Source organism: Hippichthys cyanospilos, chromosome 11 (genome assembly GCF_059441005.1).
Source record: "Hippichthys cyanospilos isolate Australia breed blue-spotted pipefish chromosome 11, RoL_Hcya_1.0, whole genome shotgun sequence".
In the NCBI taxonomy this organism is placed as follows: domain Eukaryota; kingdom Metazoa; phylum Chordata; class Actinopteri; order Syngnathiformes; family Syngnathidae; genus Hippichthys; species Hippichthys cyanospilos.
In genome coordinates, this window is record NC_142379.1 from 18,501,519 (window position 1) to 18,522,845 (window position 21,327).

A 21,327-nucleotide genomic window follows, 5' to 3' on the forward strand; every position below is an offset into this window, starting at 1 on the left:
GTGATGTGCCCACTGGTTACTTGAAAGCCTTCACCTCGGAAAGGCATCTCAGAATGCTTTCCTCAACTCTGTGCAAGCAATTTATTCATTCAAATCCTGAATAAAACTCTCTTAATACTTTATACTAAACATTGCATAACACATGTAAATATCTGAGAACCCGAGTGTCTGAATATCTTGCAACAGCGTGGTGTTTGTCTCAAAAATAAAGGGGTGTGCTCACTGCTCACCGATCCAGAAAGGTGATGTGACACCTCACAAACAGAATTGAACATTTACAAATGGTAAGTCATGATGAATGCTTACATACATTAACAAACATGAAAATCACAGATATATTTGCGGATCTGACACACCCGAGAAAATCATAAATCTATTTGGGTGAATAATTTTGAGACGTATCTCTCTCCATAATTATGGGCCAGCTGGATCAACATAAACATCAAGTTGGGTAATGCCATTTGACAAAGAAGAAAGGTGTATTCTGTGTCCAGTTCTGCAGACAATCCCTTAACAATGTGTCAATAGAAACTACTGTATATAGTATTGTTTGTAGCCACTGCAGGTGTGGATCATCAAGTTCTGTTGTGGAACTCAAACACGACCTCCCAGCCAGTGCACATACTCACTGGCCACATTTCCCCGGTTATGGCTGTTTGCTTCCTGCAGAAGAAAAAACAACTGCTAAGCTACTCCAGAGATAAGGTAGAAGTGTGTGTTTGTGTGTGTGTGTGTGTGTATCATGCGTACGTGCATGTGTGCATCTGTGCAGTAAAGAAAAATGACTACTGAGAATCATTGTATTATTAATTTTGATACTTTACTGCAGAGGAAAAGGAAGATTTGTTTCACACTGCTGCCTCCATTTATTAAAATTATGACCACATTTTCTTCCAAGTCTGCTTACTTTCTGTTGCACAAATGATGTTGTTGGTGCTCTTTCTCCCTCCTGTTGCAGCTCTGTGCATGTTTGCCTTCTCTTTTGGATTTTCTGAGGGGAATAAATATTTTAGAGGTGATTTATGTTCCATCTGCCTTCTTCTTAAACACCATCTGCCACTGCAAGAAGCTTTGAAAGCTTTACCACACTTTCCTCTGGAAGTGTTCCTGCACCAGAGACATTCATCTTGCTTGGTGCCGTAAACCAATATGGCAGACTTCTCATTAGGCGGCACTCTGAGGCATGCAGTGCTGAAACTAGGGTAGAGCGGTCATCCATCTTTGGTCATTTTTTGTTACTCTGATTATTTTCAGATTACTGTCAAAATAATATTACATTTTGTTTGTGTAAATGTATTCAACCTTGCACTCTAATATAAACTCTCAGCATCCATTTTCTTTATTCAGGTTCTCTGTTTATGGGATGTTTCAAGCCAGCGCCGTATTGACCGCCTCGGTGGCGTTTTTCCGGCGACACGGGAAGATGTGCACACACGCCTGCTCCTGATCGAAGAGCGCCAACTCCTGCTGCTCACCTTCAATAGCGTTCTTGTCTTATTGGATCGTATGAAGGAGAAGATGAGGACCGGCAGTCACGACCACCCTGTCACCTGCGTGCTTTATAACAGTCTTTTCAGACAGGTGAGGGTTCTTTGTGCAGTGAAAAGAAAACATTTTTGGATGGCCAGATGCTCTTCATTTGTAAGCAAGCTGATGAATCATATATGGTAACTGAGTGTAAACTTGGTAACTACAGTATAAACTGTACAGTATCCTGCAGAAAGCGATTGCTCAATTGAAGAAGAATCATAGACGGCCAGATCGCTTAACTGACTAATCAATGATATATGGAAAAAAAAATGACATTCTGACAAACACATGGAGGGAGAATCCTTTCAACTTGACTGTTAAACCGATTGGCTGACAGACTAAACGGCCCGCTGGTGGATTGCTTGATTGGCAGACTTATCGAAGTATAGTATTCCACGTGAAAGATTTATAGTGTAAGGTGAAACACACATCAGTAGGACCGACAGAATGATGGACAGACTGAACGGCTGTATAACTTAGCAACTGACTTATGGACTGACTAACTTGATTGAAGGACAGGCTGACTGACAGACTGATGAGTAGATAGATTGACTGACTGATGGGCGGATGCAGAGACTGACAAACACACTGTTGCGTGGACGTCAGGATTGACCGGCTTGACGTGTTGATGGACCGACTGACTAACAATTCGATGCATGGACGGGGTGACTGACCGTCACGATTGTTCAATAAATCGATTGATGAACTGAAACGCTTACTGAACGACAAATGTTAGCTGAACGGATGGACGGACTGACTGCTATCGAAACAAGATGAATAAGTAATATGGCGTTAAATTCAGTGTAAGTTGGATAAATTTTTAGGTACTGTAAAATCTCTTTGGAATCCTTTTAATCCTGCTTTTGTCTTAAAAGGAAGGTCAAACACTTTCTTGACAATAATACATTCTGTGTGCTCCCACAAATCTCAACAAAGTATTTTGATTCTGTTAAATCTTCTACATCTCTGTCGACTCATATTTTAATGAACTAACATTGCCATAGACTCACCGTAGCCAAGCGAAGCCTCCGATTGCCATCTGTTGTTTCCCCTTGCTCGGCGTGCCTAACTTGAATGCATTGATTTGTTTGCGGCGTTTTTGACACTTGAAAATTCTTCAGTGTGCGGCATACGGACGTATCAATAAGTCTGCGAGATGTTCTACTTTGTATTTTTTTATTTAATTGCTAAGAAAATGTGTATTAATTTTCTCATGCATCGGTGAGTACTACTCTGTATCACATTGTGAGAACTACCAACAACGTCAAACCCATTAGGAAAAAAAATGTTGCGAACTGAAAACCTAACAACCTCCGTGAGTCACGATTCACAATACTGAGATTATGGTCAATGCAAACAATGCAATTCATTCTTTGAGAGGTTGTTCTCACCCAGGCGTTTCAAAATTACAGCCCGGGGCCAGAATCGGGCCACAAGGTGGTTTTACTCCGGCCCGTGATAGGATTTTGACAAGCATTGAAAAAAATGAGGAGGACCAAACCGTCAGTCTGTTGTCAAGAAACAACAGGCAAACATTCTTTTTTTTTACAAGCAATGCCCAGATGAGCACTGCATCTTACGAGTAGAAGTGACCACTCACCACATGTGTGAAATAAGTTGCTGATTGATTCAGTGACAGAAAGTGGACATCTGGATAGGCTTAAAACCAGTTCACGCTGTACTCTGCCTACTGGCCGAAGACAGCTGTGATAGGCTCCAGAATGCCCACTAACCTTGTGAGGACAAGTGGTTAAGAAACAGGATGGATAGGTGTCTGATAAAAGTGTTTTCAGCGATAAAATAACAGAAGTCGCTAGTAACAGTGTCGGCAAAAGATGGCTGTCCCCTGGCCAATTGTTAATCCATCCATTTATGCAATTTCAAATGACATTGCAGTTGCTTAGGATTCAGGTAAGGACAAGTCACGGCTCAGCTTGCAAACGTCACTTGACCAAACTCAGGGAGTTCATTATCTGAGCCCTTTGATATTGCGCTGTCATTTTCACTTGACTGTCATTTTCCAAAACACATAAAAATATTCAAATGCAGTGTTCAGCCTAATGAGGCACATAGAACAAGTTATTGTAAAGGAAATGTGTTTTCTCTTTTAATCTGAAAGATGATTAAAAAGGACAACAGAAGAACAAGAGGAAGAATAATCCTTTTGTCACTTTGATATATTTTGGGGTTTTTTAGAGATTCACTATCTATTTTCATACATTGCATTCGGCTGCAACATTACTTTCATAATTTACCCCTGGCCTTGCACGGCAATAGGTCTGCAGCATGCACGATATGTCAGAATCATTAAAAATCTTCATTTCGTATTGGCTACCGCAATCATTAAAAGTCATTACTTCTCGCCACATAGCACAGAGCAAACTGCTTTCAATGATTGATATCCTCTGACTTTCTCTCACTCGCTGCAGGTAATAAGCAGCGACACAGACTCCTCTGTGATCTGCTGGCTGGCTGACACAGGCCAAAAGGTTAAGCAAATCTACCGTTGCCATGGAAATGCCGAGATCTCCACCATGGCTTTGGATGGCACGCAGACTCGGCTACTCACTGCAGGCAGTGATGGAGAGGTTAAAGTGAGTGAACATGCGTATACAAAATCTTACACTGCCTCGAAACTATTTAAGGATTTTATGTGCTACCTTCAATCAAAAACATTTACATATATTGATGTGGATCTGACCCATTATGCACTGGGTTTTTCAAAACAGCCCAGCACTGAGGAAAAGCACAAACAATTCCTTGATGGTAGTGATAATTATGCATGTATAAATTAATAATATATACTTCAACGCTACATTGTTAATGCCTCTTTCAGTCAACATCCAGATTTCTTTAAAAAAAAAATGCCATGGTTATGCAGTCAGATTGCTTTAAAGGCTAAACGGGAGAAACAAAAGTGTTTTCAGATTCCTCATCTCATGCCTTTTTTAGGTGTGGGACTTCAATGGCCGCTGCCTCCACAGAATGAATGTCGCCCAGGGCAAGGCTGTGGCCATCTCGCACATGTTACTGCTGAGGACAAGCCTTCTGGTGATGGGTTGGGAGAGGTATTTGGGAGGGTCATTTGCACCATTTGTTTACACAGTAGTAGTGTTTGTGATGCTAAAAACATCCACCTTTCACAAGGGTCTAAGCTTATCAAACAATGATTGTTTTTGACTCCATATTGTACATGGTGGACTGTGAAAATGGAGCACAGGTACCGTACTAGTCCATCCATCTATCATCTTTGCTGCCTATCCTCATAAGGATCGTGGGCGTGCTGGGGCCCATCCCAGCTGTCATTGGGCCAGAGGCGGGGTACACCCTCAACTTGTTGCCAGCCAACCGACAAAAAAACATTCAAGGATAAACAAACCTATACTCTCACACAATAACAAACAAACATCTTACAAACACACCTAAAGACAATTCAGGGATCTGAGCAATACAAAGGGGTACCAGTTTGATACGCACATCTGAAATGACAGGTTTGGTCATGATGGTATCATTAATGTTACATTGTTTTATGTGAAGATGCCATTCGTGTTAATGATTCCTCACAATAGTCAAATCACAATGTTATATCACTTGTAAGGTATTTGCAGAACAGGCCTGCCGGCTACTCAAGTGGGGTCCACTTGGGTCCACTTGGTGCCCGTAGGCACCGCGTTTGTGACTTTTGATATAGAGTGTCCAATGTAACTACTATGCATGTTTTTAGAATGTGGAAAGAAGTTGAAGTATGCTGAAAACACCCACTGAGAACATGCAAAAACAAAGAGGAAGCTTTCTAGTGGTCCAATGTCCAATGTAGGACAGCGAGCTATTTTGTTCCAACTGAAATTTAGTTTTATGAACAAGATTTGGGGGAAAAAAGTGCTCACATTCATTGATTGACAGCTGCAGTCAGAAGCAAATGAAAGCGAGTACTGTACTCGCTCATGCAGTTGATTGGAGATTCATTCAATGACCACTCACACAGTAAGACATCTCAAACGTCAACAGAAATAATGATTCATTGTATCAAACAGCAATGACTCATTCGTAAGCACATTGCTGGGACTGCGTGGAGACATTTTCCTATTTATTTGAGAAACCAAAATCAGAACAGCCACACGTCAACTCAAATTGTCGTGGCAAGGATACGAATGTTACTACAACACCTGGACCCAGCAAAAAAAGATTGGATAATGGATCATCGACCTAATTAGCACCTTTGAACTGCCCACCAAAATATTATTTAGCATTAGTCAAAGTAATGACACAACCCCCGGCCACCAGATTTACTCGCAATTAAATTTGTTATAGACACTTCCAGGTGACAACGAACTGCATTTTTCATTTTGAGGGAACTTGTTTTTTATTTTTGAAAATCTGGTCACCCTGTGTTTGGAGCAACTATGTGACCATGATGATTGGCAATACACAATGGAATAACACACAATACCTTGTTTTAGAAGAATGTATTTCTGCAAGGTAAGCCTATTTTTTTGCGTAACATCCACATCCCACCCGATGGCAGTTCAACCATTATTAGTTTTTGAAGTGTGTTCTTAGTCTGCTCCTCACCGGCCCCCTTGCTGTCTCCCAATGTAGGATGTTGACAGTATTCCACCAGCATTCCTTCTCTAAGTTTCACGTTGACCCATCTGAGTGGAAGGGCGGTGTTCATCAACGCGCGGAAATGCTCTGTGCTGCCTTCCAACCTCCGCGGACTCTAGTCACAGGTGTGTGCGTGCGCTGTATTTTTTTTCCCCTTAGAAAATGTCTTTGGCACATAATCAGTATTGGGCACATTACTTGAAAACGTTACAGCATGATTTATTACTTATTACTGTCATTTCTAAGTACTTTGTTACATTACAATATTACTATGTTTGAAATGAAAGGCATTTCACTACTATTGCATTACTTCGATATTACTGACCAACATAAGTGGAATATGGATTTGCCATTCTAAATATAGCTCATTACGCTCATCATACATCCAGTGGAAGGTTGGCTTAAGCCTAAAAACAGCACAAATCATTTCACCAGTATTGTATTGTATTGTATCTATTAGGGGAGTGCAAATTGCAATTGGACAGTGAAAATTAGTGTTAGCTTACCTTGTCAATTATTGCTAGTTGACAAGGTTTCGAAATGCAGACAAATCCATCGTGGAAAGCAACAGCATATCTTCTACGTACGCCATACTCCACCACGAGTCAGGTAACCCTCTCGAGGTTGAAGTGGCATCCCTGAGCGAGATAATGATTATTTTGCCTGCTTTGCTTTATCCCCCACTCTCAATCTTCTGCGCGTTTTCTTTGCTAACGTCATGTTACTATTGCACCACTTTAAATAGTTTGTCAACTTACTGGTGCTATTTGGTGAAGTGGACAGCTTTTTAGGTGTTGCACACAAAGGGCACCTAACTATGACAGTATATTCTTCTTGTCTTTATCTCTGATTAACTGAAAGTAAAGGGGCATATGTCCATCTTGTGTACGCATTCAACATATTCAGCCTGTCGTCTGCTGATACCACACTTATCTCTGCAGTTGTAGGTACTATTTGCAGAAAGTAAACATTTTACCCTGGACTTTTCTCCTCAGATCTCAAGGTGTTTTGGGCAAATTTGGGGGAAAAAATCCGACCACTTTCAGGTTAAGAATGTATTGCGTTACTCTCATTTGTAAATATAAATATGACAATTTTTGTGTGTGTAATGCATTGCAGCAAAAAGTTATGGAATACAGTAATTACATTACTTTTGAAAGCATTACTCCCAACACTGCTCACAATATCGTCGTCAATAGAAGCAATGGAACTTTTGTGGTTGTGTGGTAAAATAAGCCAAACACACTTAATGAAGGATTCTTTGTTTATTACTCTATTGTGTGTCACAATTATATTCTTGACATTCTAATTGCGGTTCTCGAGGTGAGATCCAACATTGGTCATGGTCTGTTGCTCACGATGAATGTAAGTGCCGCAATCTATTGGCATTAATATAATAAAGTAGCGACATAACTTCCTCACAAGTTAGTTGCCCAAAGTAGACTTTCATTTAAAAGTGTGAATTGTCATTAAAGTGCTTGTCTAACTATGTATCATCTTTCTCTTTTCTTTATAAGTTAAACTTTAATGACTTGAATTAATAATGGGTCTGTGGGGGTGGGCATTACAGAGAGGAACTGGGAGATGAAAAGAGAGAAAGACGGTTTAGAAATGAAAATAATTCAGCGAAAAGCACTTAAGTGAAATAACAAGGAGCAATTATGCGCTGATGAAATGAAGTGTGTTTGTTATGAAAGAAGTCATTCTCTACATATAGTTTCTTTCAAGAGTGTCTGCATGCATGATTAAACAGACAGGCATTATTTTGGGTGCCTGATGGGCACAAGCTGTCACACAATAGCTTGCACACAACAATACGGTTATGAGTAGAACTGAACCACCACACTTATCTTAAATGACATCATTTGGATACAGTGACAATGACTCCACAGAGACACTGGTCTCTATCGTGTACATTATTTGCTTCAATTACAAATATACATTCATTTTTATTTACGCCTCTTGAAGACAACCTCTCTCTTGATTGTTCAGAACTTTTGTTAGAATGCTAGTATTTCATTTATCTCAATAGTGCTGCCCACAGTATTGTTAGTGGCAGCCAGTCGATGCAGTTCAACCCCAGGGTGTCCAGGGATTTTTCACTAGCCTGGCCTTATTAATTTGTCACCCACCCTGACTTTGAAAGGGTCATAACATCGTCAAATAAGAATATATATTTTCTTTCAATCCTTCAAAATGTTCAGTGGCATCAGCCCTACCAATACATATACAGTATACATTTTTTTTTTTTGGGGGGGGGGGGGCATTATGTACAAAAACTGTAAACATGCAATAATAGCAAAAGTAACTACGCCGTATATTACATAATCAAGATCAGAATATTTATTGTCATAATGAGTATTATGACTTTTGAAGACTTCATCAAAGTCACTGAAAGGCTTGCAAATGTCATAAGTTGAAAATTCTATTGCGGCCTGTTCACAAATTGTCGTTGAAAGGATTAATATAAAAATGGGGGGAAATGCATGATGAAACATGTGGTTTTCCCTATTTCCAAAATTGAGAAAATTTCCAATTTTGAATGGCAGTAGATGAGCTAAATTTGATGCCTATAGGGTGTACCTCTCAACGTCTTGTTTGCAAACATTTAAAAGGGAAGGCAGTGTGGCATGAGGAAAGTCGTCATGTTTTGACAATCTACTGTATGCAATATTAAAAAAAAAAAAATCAAAGCAAATTCCATAATTTGTAACATAATTCCACGAGGGTTAAAAACATAAGTGGGAGAACATCTCGAATTGTATCACTTGAGGCTTCACTTCCCGTTCTTGTGGAGTGCAGGCATATTTTGTACACCTGCTCTGGCCTTCCGAGATGCAATACCTCCTGAGATAAGTAAAGAAAAAGATAAAGTTAGGGGTACGGGGGGAAACTAAGATAAGAGTAGTTGTTCTCATCTCTGCAGGGAAAAGGGTTTGGAAGTAATTAATGGTTTTTGCTGGAACAAAATCTTGATTCAGATTCTTAACTAAGTTTGGAAACTTTGCCCCCAAATTCCTTTTGGTTTCCCCTCAGTGCTTTCTTGTTATCACATTTGTGTCATGATTGGAAAAGTATTGCAGTATCTCTGGATTCATTTTGATGTTTTTTTTTTTAACTATCAGTGGAATCTGTGGTTGGAGGTTCTTATTTGCTTATGTTTTTCCAATCTGTTGTCACTGAGTGAAGACTCCTCACTACATTGGCACACCTATAGAGAATTTGGCAGCTTGTCTGATGAATGCAAATAATCTGTTTCATGAATACTGAAGTATGAACTCATTTTCCTCACCCAACCAGACCATTTCTTTGTTTTAGCAACTTTGGAAATGTTTCACTTTTGTGGCATTATGCAGAAGTCCACTGGGCACAGCCCAGTCAAAACACAGGCAAACCACATTATTTCTCGAAGCTAATCATTAAAGCCAGGTCATAGTAATAAAATAAAACTAAAAACAATGATTGGAAAGCACATTACAATGTTATTCCCTATAATAGGGACAAAGCACTTGACTGTGAACAGCAACAAAAAATATGTGATGACGATGAACCATTCCCTACTGAAGCAGGGATTCTCAAACTTTTTGGAGTCAGGAACCCCTTTTAGAAAGCAAATTTTCCAAGGACCCCCATTGCAAATGTTTGCAGAAACAAAATAAACAAAAAAATCATCTAAGCCAAACAAAAGTGAACTTTTTATTCAGCAACATAATCAATTTGACAACAAGTATATTTGTTACTGTTTAGCTATTCTGAAGTTTAGAAAATAAAAATAGCAAATTGCACACCCCTGTGCAACAAATTAGGTCAATTTCCCCTCAAAAGGTTGCTGCCACTTATTTAGTCAAAACAGCATTATAAATTAAAATACTGTTTTACCTTTGATGATTTCAACAAAAAACAATTTGACAAATTTGAAAATTATTACTTTAAAAAAATATATATTGGTCAAATGCATTGTGTTATTTAAGATTCATGAAAATTTTCAATTTAATATAAAATGAAATGACATTAACACACACACACACGCACGCGCACGCGCACACACACACACATATATATATATATATATATATATATATATATATATATATATATATATATATATATATATATATATATATATATATATATATATATATATATAATACTGATCTTAAACACACATGCACACACACACATCTACCCTCCTGACACAATTGGAATGGTAATACAGAAAATGGATTTGGGATTCATGAATAATGCAGGCCAGCCGCTGTCTTTGACAATCCCTCTCTCCTTGTACCCACCTCCATTAACCACGTGTAAAATGATGAGATTATTGCTTTATTTGTGAGCACACACAATAACGTAGCTGGAGACAGATGTTGAGATGTTTCTCTGAAGTTGTGTACTCTTATATTCAATTAAAAACATTTTCCTTCTCTGATGATGATTGAAGAAATGTTTAATAGGCTGTCTATTTTTGCCCCAAAATAAAATGTGCAGGAAGCCGCGATGGAGAGATTATAGTGTGGAACAACGACACAGAAAAAGCTCTGAGGAAGCTGCAGCTGCCGGCTAAACATGAAGAATTCAGTAACAGCTAAGTCTCATGAGCACACTCAAACCACCCCCACCACTTTCACTTGCTCAGGTGTTATTACAAAAGAGCTCCAGATAAATTTGAGATATTCTCGAAATGTAGCAAAACAGAGGGGTGGCCTAGAAATTTGAATGGATAAATATCAGAAACATTTTAGCATTTGTAAGAGTAATATCTACCTTTGTTGCTTGTGTTCCCCCAAATCATTTTGTATCTTTTCTTCGCATTCTTTCTCCCAGATCAAATGGAGCATACCTATGACAGCATCACTACATTGTCATTTTTGCAAGGTCGTACATCTGCGCAAATCGCAAAAGGTAAAGGGAACAAAGGGCACCTAATCCTACTGCCATCATTCGGGTTTTGCATGGCTTGAATCAAAGTGCATTTCTTCACTGTGTATATATATATATATATATATATATATATATATAAAATATATATATATATATATAAAATATATATATATATATATATAAAACTGGGCATGTTTACTGCCACCACCACCACCAGCACCACTATTATTACCACTTCTACTACTACGTCTACCGCCATTACCACTACTGCTAATGTTGGATTCTTCATGAATAGTTCCTGAAGTGGGCAACATTTTTTTTTTTATGGTCCAACATTCGTCAGAGCCCCATCCCCTTTGCGTCATCATCAGTCTGTCATTTTTTTTCAAGCCAGACGAAATTGTAATTGTTGGTCCGTCAGTGTATTTTTGCAGAACCTTTCCCCACCACTAGAGGGTGACGTTTGACTTTTTTTTTTCTGGTCCGTCATTCGTCAGGCCTTGGTGTCCTTCTGTCAGCACTCATGACACTGTACTCATGCTACTTCATTTGTTTTTGTTCTTACACTTAAAGGTAACACAATTTCTGTAGTTCTACAAATACACTAGAATTGAAATACAACACTGTAATATAAAATTATTCCAAAAACAAAGCCAGCTAAGGGGTTTAACCATAGGCTATAATACACTATAGATTTTATCTTTCACATACACTACAAGTAAAACAAATTGTTGCTGAACTTGAATTTATGAAAAAAACGTAGATGATTTGGGAATTAAAAAAACTTCATCTTGCATTTCCTGGCCAAGAGCCGATCAGCGAAAGATTGCAAATTTGTTCTGCACCCATTGGTTACTTGAAAGAGAGACTGCCTTGCAGTGGAAAACTCATCCCAGAATGTTCTTATCAGCAAGCAGATTCTTTATGTAAAACATATTGAAACAGCAAAACAACACAAATATCTTTTAACAAATAATTCTAAACATTACTTTAACTTTTGGTCAGTTTGGTGGTTGTGTACAGTATGAATTTTGGTTTATGAAATCAGGACTGAGCAAGGGAGCAACTACAAATACATCTCTGGTAAAGTCAGCTGTGTTATAGCTGTAAATGACAAATGAGAAGTTACAAGTAGTGAGTTGGACCAATCCAGCCTATTCACTCATCTGAATGTATTTCTCCACTGCTTGGTGGTGCTTTAAAGTGACTATTGTCACATTGACTACATGCTGATTGCAGTTTGTAAAATAAAGATGCAGCAAAAACTCCTTGGTGGCAAGGCCCCACGGGTGGATGAGCTCTGCCCAGAGTTCCTGAAAGCTCTGGATGTTGGAGGGCTGCCGTACCTGATATGCTTCTGCAACATCGCGTACCGGACTCGGGTACCGGACACCCTGATACGGGCAGTTTGATCCGTGTATGACCGATGTCAGAGTTTGGTCCGCATTTCCGGACTCCGTCAAGGCTGCCTTTTTCACGACTCTGTTCATTACTTTTATGGGCAGAATTTCTCAGCATTTCATCTTTGCTATTTGCAGATGATGTGGTGCTGTTGGCTTCCTCACATTGTGACCGCCAACTCTTACTGGATCAATTCACAGCCGAGTGTGAAGCGGCTGGGATGAAAATCAGCACCTCCAAATCCAAAACCATGGTCTAAGTATCTTGGGATCTTGTTCAGGAGTGATGGTAGGATGGAACGGGAGATTGACAGGCGGATCGGTGCAGCGTCTGCTGTGTTGCGGTTGCTGTATCAGTCTGTTGTGGTGAAGAAAGTTTTACATCGATTTACGTTGCTGCCCTCACCTATGGTCCTGAGCTGTGGGTTTTGACTGAAAGAATGAGATCCTGGATGCAAGTGGCCGAAATGAGTTTCCTCCGCAGGATGTCCGGGTTCTCTCTTAGGGATAGTGTGGGGAACTCGGTCATTTGGGAGGGGCTCAGTGTCGTGCCGTTGCTCCTCCTCATTGAGAGGAGCCAGTTGAAGTGGTTCAGGCATCTTCAGATGCCTCCCTGGTGAGGGGGATGGCCCACAAGGAGGAGGCCCCGGATACAACCCAGGACACGCTGGAGGGACTATGTCTCTCGGCTGGCCTAGAAACGCCTGTAGATCCTCCCTTTTGAGCTGGATGAAGTGGCTGGGGAGAGGGAAGTCTGGGCTTCCCTGCTCAAGCTGGTGCCTCCGGGACCCGACCCTGGAATACAGTGGTAGAAGATGGATGGATGGATGGATGGATGGATGGATAAGCAAAAAGTTGCGTGACGGACATCCGACAGACATCTAACATAATGCCTATACCGACGGTTACGACGGATGAAAATTGTAATCCCGACATTTTTATTCACCATTTTATTTATTTATTTTTTTGAGCATTCCTGTCATTCGTCGGTCGCCCGGAAAAATGAGCTTACGGAAAGTCTGTCAGTGCTGACCAGCTCCGTATAGTTCTAACATTGTAATTATTTCTGCATCTTTGTATTTACATTAGGTGGTGCCAACTTGGTGTCATGTGGCAGTTCCTGGCTGGTCAGGCTGTGGAACACAGACCACAGCCGTCTCCTGGGACAGTTCACGGCTCACAAGACACAGCTGGGTTCTATTGTCATGACTGTCAGCCCCTGTGGAAAGCTTTTAGTAACAGCAGATAGGATGGGCACAATCAAGACATGGAACATAGAGGTGAAAAAAATTATGCTGATTCTTTCATTTAAATATTCATTTGTAACTGCTTTGGGACATATACAAATAAAATAGAAATAGACCTAATTGCAATTTCACAGAAATCCAAGCATCAGAAATGGAACATGATTTTTCATGTTACACTAAAGTTGCTACTAGATAAACATTTTGTTTTTGTCTTTAAACCTGATTCAAAATCAGTTTCTGATGCATCTGGCACTAGGTACGTTTTGTTCTAATTATCACAAAAGTTGATTATTCAGGAAGGGTATGAAGGATACTGCACACAAAGCCAAACACGGCATGGAATGGAAATTGGTCAAAAATCGCCATCCAGGAGTAAAACATTTCCGACAACATTTCTGACTAGATCAAAGGGAATCTCGTGATGTAAACACACAGACTAATCACTCTCATAGGAGGCATTTGGCTAATATCAAAAATTACTGGCCAAGATTTTGTTGGCTCACATAAAAGTAGGACGAACATGAAGAAAGAAAACTGACAGGCCAGGTAACGCTAATCAGACAAGACTGGAAAGAGAAGGCGAACAAACAGCTCCTAAACATCATAAACTAAAAATAAGATCCCCAATACATTGAACAGTAGAATAGTAGTAACACACACAGTCAAAGGTTAACTTTTCTTGCCAAAAGAATTAGTGTCTCACATCACAGGCAAGTATTATTAACCAAAATATTCTGTCCTGAAATATTTGTGTTTTTTTTTTTTCATAAATGGGTTTCAATTCAGATGTCTGAAGCTCATTTTACTCCAAGTTTAATTTATGGAAATGTGTGCAGCAGGGCTAAATATGTTGGGCAAGCGCTACGCTCTGATTCAAATCCTGTCCCACGGCAAAGTGTGCTTTGGGATCAGCTGGATGGCTTCAGCGTGTGCACTGTGCTCTCAAGACGCAGTGCAGTGCAGATCAACAGTTGCATCTCAATAAAACATTATTCATTAGTTTGTGCTCGTCACAATAGGTGCAGTAAAAGCACTAGGCAACGATGCTTTTCTTAACTTTCAGTGTTCTCTGAAAAGGCCAGCCCATTTCGAGCATTTTGACACATTTTTCAAGCTTAACAGAACATTATATTGTACTGTTTGACTATGCAGACATTGATGGTACCATATGAAAAAATGGATTCCATTCTTTACCTAGAAAAAGCAAGTAAGACTCTACCTTATTCCGTTCTTTAGTAATCACTCTTTGAAAATAGGTCATTTGAGTGACACCAAGCGACTTTGGATAAAAGGAAAAAATCGCTTTTTTTGTGAAGATGTGTTTTCTGCACTACAGTGACTTTGACACAAAACGTTTTTTAGTAGCATCTGAAACATCTCAACAGACCTTCCATAAAACTTGAACAAAAACAGTGAAAATCTTGTTTTTGATGGCAAAATAACCTTTTGCTTATTTATATAATACATTACTGTTTAACATGGCACAATGGCCCCTTTCACAACACAGGTCATTATTTACAAGGATTAAAATGATTATATATACCCATAATTCCATATAGTATCTATTTTAGAGCATTTGCATAGAATATCACAAAAATGCACTTTCGTCAAGAGTCGCCTGATGGCCTTTTTTGTCAACAACGAGGCTTTGTGGATAATTTTTTCAGGTGGATTTTGATGCATGATGAAAAGGAAAACATGGCTTGACTTATGTCATTTGCCCTTGCATGTCGGTAGGTGGGCGGAAAAACAGCGAAGTGCAACGTTCCACGCTCTCATCTCACAAAAGTCGTTACTTGGGTAAAGAACATCCCAAGTCAGATGATCAGCAAATCATCTCCAAATACCTCCATTTTAAACAAATTGAATGAGTCTGAAGATGACTACCCGTGGAACAGTAACGAGGATGTTTGAACAATTGACGAGGAAATAGGAGAGGACGTCTGGGTGGTAAATAAAAGGAGCTATTTGGCGTTTCAGATAGTGAAGATGACTTTTAGGGCTTTTCCACAAATTGAAACTTCACATCATTTTATTGTTGCAACATTAGTTACAGCATTTGCGCACACACATTGCCTCACACTTGTCTTGTTTCCACCCCACACCCTCCCCCCCTGTAACCGCAACAGTTTGTTATTCAATATATGATGAAGAAATGCGTTTAAAAGTATCTTAATTTTGTCATATTAGCGACACAAACCATGTGTTATAATTGGACAGCCACTATCTACGTAACCACTAAAGTCAGGAGTAGACTTAATTGCGTTTTTGTAAAATCGCCCAAATGAAGTAAAAAAAAAAAGGAGCGGGTCGACCTATAAGCGAGATCGACTTGTACTCATGAGAATTACAATACATGTATTTGCATGAGGCGCAAATCTTTGAGCTCCTCTATACACTGAACTACCTTCCTTCCTCAGCGTTACTGCCTGGAGTCGGACGACAAATTGGTGACGGAGCCTCCGGAATTGATACACAGTTTCCGCCCACACCAGGATGGGGTCACTCACCTGCATACAGGTTTCCATGGAGATCAGCTGCTTCTTCTGTCAGCATCCTCAGACTGTCGTGTGGTCCTCAGCTATCTCCCAGGAGAAACCATTGGCTTTTTTGGGCAGGTAACACATTCTTCTATACAGGAAGTCAAGCGGGGCTGGCAAACTTTACAGAGCACAAAATTTGCATCATTTTATTAGTTTTTTTTTTTTTAATAGCCTAAATGTGGTTAACAAACAGAGGTGGGCACCAAAAAAGAAAAAAAAATGGCAAATTAAAATGTCAGAATTACAATTTTCTTCCATCGTTGTAATTGTAGGGATGACATCACGTCAGATGTATGTCAGCCCGCCATGCCTCTTTTTGCTTCCTGAAATATAATTCAACTGCAATCGGCCTACAGTCAATGTGACAATAGTCACTTTACAGCACCACCAAGGAGTGGAGAAATAAGATATAACAATAATAATAAGTAGAGCATTATCATAAGAGCATTCTGGTATGCGTTTCAAGTAACCAATGAATGCAGACTGATTTTTATTCTTTCTCTGATTGGCTCTTGGCCAGGAAATGCAAGATTGATGTGTTTTAATTCCCTATTTAAAGACTCTTTTTGCTGAGTCAACCTCAGCAATACATCTTTTCACTTGTAGTGCATGTGACAGAATACATTTAGGCAAACCTCGACACATTTTAATGAAACCGTCTTCTAAAGTTGTAAGGCACGCAGTTATAAATGAGAAGCAACATTCAGATTTCAGAGTCATCAAAAGCATGATAATGCAACACAGTGGACATGGTTGTTAATTGTGCTCTTGTCCTCTGTATTAAACATGTGTATAATATCCTAGGGTTTAACCTCTTAACTGGGTTTGATTTTGTGTTACACTTATATAACTGTATTGTATTTCAATTACAGTGTAACTGTAGAACCACAGACATGGTGTCAAACTTAGGTGTAAATATGAAAACTGAAAAAATAATTATTCTGAGTGCAGCCAGACAGAAAAGATCAAATGTCGTCCTCTAGTGGTGGCGGAAGGTTGGGCAAAAACACACCGATGGACCTATAATTACAATTTCGTCTGGCTTGAAAAATGACCCACTAACAATAACGGGGGCGGGGCTCTGATGAATGATGGATATCAAACCAGCAAAAAAAATGTAAGTTGTCCACCTCTGGAATCAAGTTATTACAAAAAGCCATAGGAGCTATCCAAAACTTTTTCATAGAATCTCACTGTAGCTGTTTTGGTAGTAAAAAGCAATCACCTTCATTCTGCAGTCTTTTAAAACCCAATCTCATCCAGTCATAGATGGTGAAAGCAATGTGCACATTGAATAGCTTACAACTACTATGTGAATTTTGGGACAATATTCTAAAATTGACTTTTTTGCTTCTTCACTGATGTTCTATCAGGAAAACCAGTGGAGCATCATGGAGCCTGCATGTGTTCACCCACAGCGGGACACCTATAATGACAAACACCCTGACAACACAGTAGAACGCAAGGAGGTGGAAAAATGATGAGAAAAAGGACAGAGGTTGTCCTGGTGACTCGTTACTTTGCAAGTTTTCTTGAAACCATGATAGTGATTTCAAGATGTCCTTGTGATCTTTTATAGCGAAGAACAACTGAGGTTGCAAAGAGGTAAAATGTTTGAAAGAATTTTCTCAGTCAACAATTTGTGAATGTATTCTATAGAAGTAATGCACTCAAAGATAAAACATTGATTGTAAATACATAATGGATGTATTTTTGAACATCAACACTTTATATTTGAAATGTTGCCTTTTTGTATTTGAGCGTATATCTTAAGCCTAACCCAAGTGTGTGTTCAAGGTATGTACGATCAAATGATCTTCCCCTGGAAAACATCCAAATCTACCAGTTAAATATTTATAATTCCCTCGTGCAATTTGAATTAAAAAAAAATAATGATAAGTTTCCTTTTTTCAAATTCCCAAGATACATTTTGCAGCATTTAGGCTTATTACAGGAACGTACCAATCCATTTCCAAAATATTTTGTTGCCATAAGAGTTGCATGCTCAAGCTCATCATAGAGCCGCATTTTCATCGTGACATGTTGATAGAAAACAACACAAGACGGGTGAAGCTGGGGGGGAAGTTTTTCAAGTCAAGTAAATCATGTGAGCTAGTATTTGTTACTATTATTCAGGAAGGTACATTTTGACATTAGATCAGCTCTCAAAATAAGTGATGGCATCTTTAAGTCAAGTGAAAAGATGTACTCAACTTACGTCAGCAGTAGCAGTCTGGGGACCAGATAAATCTTAGTATGGGTCATAGTTACTGTATCATTTATCAGCTGGAGGTGTGATATTCGATTCTAATGAGATGTAAAATCAAAACTGTGTGATGGGCTAGCTGGGATACTACAGTGCAGGAAAAAAATATTTCATCCTGGATGTTATATAACCCATCTTCTCCAAAACGACCGGGGCTTGACCATAAAACCACCCAATCAGTCAAAGCAATAATTTAATATGTCCATGTTTAAATAATAGGAGATAGAGCACAGCAATAGGGAGAACGACTTCTACTCTGTGGTTGGAGAGTGTTTGTAGGAGTTGTGTTTTCTATGAATGACCATCCAATCAAGGGAAGGGCTCTGTGGCCTGCCTACAGGAGGTCCATGAAATCATTTAGGTTATTAACTCATTCACTGACAGAGACATACTTTCATGTTTTGTAAGAGGTTCGACATTCAATCCCACATGCTTAAGTATCGATTTAATATTTAAGTATGTGGGATTGAATGTCCGGACACTTAAAAAAAATACGTCTCTGTCATGGAATGCGTTCATAAAAATTTTACATTTGTGTTCATGACCCTTCAATAAATCAATTAATTCAAACAGTTTAATATATATTTTTTATCTACTTAGCTATGGATGTGTGTGTCAGTGAGAAAAAACAAAAAATAAAACAAGAGAAAAGCTGTCCAAACGAAGAAAATACAAAGATGACAACATTGAATTTGGAATTATTGAACACAATGATGGACAACCAAAATGTCTTAAAAGATTTTTGTTTGTTTGTTCATTTCTGTAAACATTTGCAATGGGGGGGGTCCTTGGAAAATGTGCTTTTCTAAAACTATACGAGTCTTTTTTTTTTTTTTTTTAACCCAACAAAATTATTATATTTTTGTTTACTGTGGTGGATTTTAAATGATCATTGATTATTTGATGGAGCATATTTTTTCATGCAGCATGATGGCATAGTAGTTAGCATAGTGCTTTGCGATTGGCTAGTGACCAATCTAGGCAGTACACAGCATCTTGCCTTAAAGTCAGTAGGGCTAGGTTGCTCCTTATCTGCAACAATAACTTAAACAGAGTGGCTATATGTGTGATCTTTTTGTTTTGTTTTGTTCATTGGTTGTAAGAATTCACAAGGTTGTACTCCCTATAGAGGCAAGTTTGGAATTATAAGATATCATTGCTTACCATAAAAATGCAACCTGTGCTCTTCCTCAAAATTGATTTTGTTTGGTTTGCTGTGTGGTGCTCAGAGAGCTATTTATCGTGAAAATTATTGTGAGTACAACAAAGGTTAATTCAGTTCAAACATATACCATACTTTTTAGTGGAGTAGACTGTTTTATTACTTATGATATTGGGGAGTCAGTGGAGTATCTGAAAGTAGCAGTTAATGAATAGATGTACCAGGCTGAGTATATTGACTTGTTTGTGCATTTGTTTTAATGACGTTATTAAGTTGTTTCATTGCCTTAAAATGGTCAAGGGCACATGTTTGTCTTAATTGCAACTGTACGTCTTTTCTTGGTGACTTTAAATGTAATTTTTTTATAAAATCACACGAATGTGCACACTAGGAAAATGAAGATTAATTAAGATTAATGGTAGTTATTGGTCCTACATATCTTCTTGATGATCACCATTTAGTTTCCTGGCACTTAAAAAAAACAACAACAACAACAAACAGTCCTCTTGTTGAGACTGAGAGTCTAAACAGGCAAAAATGGCCTTTATTAGATGCGTGCGTTTCTACTTTTAAGTCCTAAATAGGCACAAATTTTCAGGATTTTAGAGAAATTTAAGGGTACGTAAGAATTTAAGCAATGGCTATTAATGACACTTTTGCCCGTTTTTGCCTGTTTAGACCAGTGTTTTTTCAAGTAGGGTCCACGGACACCCGGGCTTCTGTGGCCTGACTGTAGGGGGGGGTCGCAAAATAATTTGCGTTACTAATAAAAAATATTTTGGATAAATACATGTTAGTTTCATTTGATTTCATATTAAGTTGTGAAAGTATTCATGACTGAATTCAACCAGTTTAGTATATTTTTAAAAATATAATAATTTTGAAATTTGTCAAAATGCGTTTTGTGCCTACAATTGCTTTCTAACGAGGCGATGAAGCCAGCAAAGCTAAAGTAGCATTTTATTTTATAATACTGTTTTTGACTAAATAATTGACAGCAACCTGTCGACTCTGTCTTTGTATTCTCAACTAATGTGACAAATTAATGTGCAATAAGATATCATCAGAGTGCTGCAGTAAATTCAATTAAAATTTCAGAAAAAAAATTCCTGTAGTGTTGAATAAAAATAATGTGACTTGGTTCACAGACTGTACCAACAGTATGCCATGACCTATAGCACTGCTTCTCAAATAGTGAGGCGGGCCCCCCTGGGGGGCGCGTGGATGATCCCAGGAAAAAGGCTTTGTTTTTGTCATGTGGAATGTAATTGCAATAAATGAATAATTTTCATCATTTTCTTTTAGTTTCAGGCACTTTGATGCACTTGCTTCTTTTTTTCCATTTTAGACTAAGCTGTAACCCGTATAAACGTGATAAAAATAATTAACAGTTGTTGAAAGTTGATTTATATTGCGTTTTTCTGTTGTTAATGTTAAAAAGGATACATGTGTAGGTATACTTAAACAATTCTCATCAATAATAATCATATTTATAGTCAGTGCATCGACTGGGGGGGGGGGGGGGGGGGGCAAAAAGTTTTCTCTTTTCTAGGGGGAGGGGGGCTGGCAAAATATAGTTGATAAACACTGACCTATAGTGACTTAAAGAGCACACAAGAGGGCCAGTCATTAAGTAATAATTTCATTGAGTCTACCAGTTATTTAAAGGAGCCATATCATAGCATTTTCCACA

The 21,327-nt window shown here is 38.7% G+C and overlaps 1 protein-coding gene across 2 annotated transcripts in view; it reads left to right on the forward strand.

The window, feature by feature from the left end:
* LOC148416255 (cilia- and flagella-associated protein 337-like) overlaps nt 1–21,094 on the forward strand; it is a 35,875-nt gene extending 14,781 nt beyond the window's left edge. Inside the window, exons 9-18 of one of the 2 annotated variants that reach the window (XM_088428454.1) lie at nt 557–705; nt 1,348–1,581; nt 3,960–4,124; nt 4,483–4,598; nt 6,130–6,260; nt 10,624–10,719; nt 10,960–11,037; nt 13,506–13,696; nt 16,084–16,281; nt 17,580–21,094. In XM_088428454.1, the coding sequence (XP_088284580.1) occupies nt 557–705; nt 1,348–1,581; nt 3,960–4,124; nt 4,483–4,598; nt 6,130–6,260; nt 10,624–10,719; nt 10,960–11,037; nt 13,506–13,696; nt 16,084–16,281; nt 17,580–17,687 (1,466 nt within the window). In that variant the 3' untranslated portion in view covers nt 17,688–21,094. The other variant, XM_088428455.1, reaches the window with a different exon arrangement.
* Nucleotides 21,095–21,327: the final 233 nt, after the last annotated feature.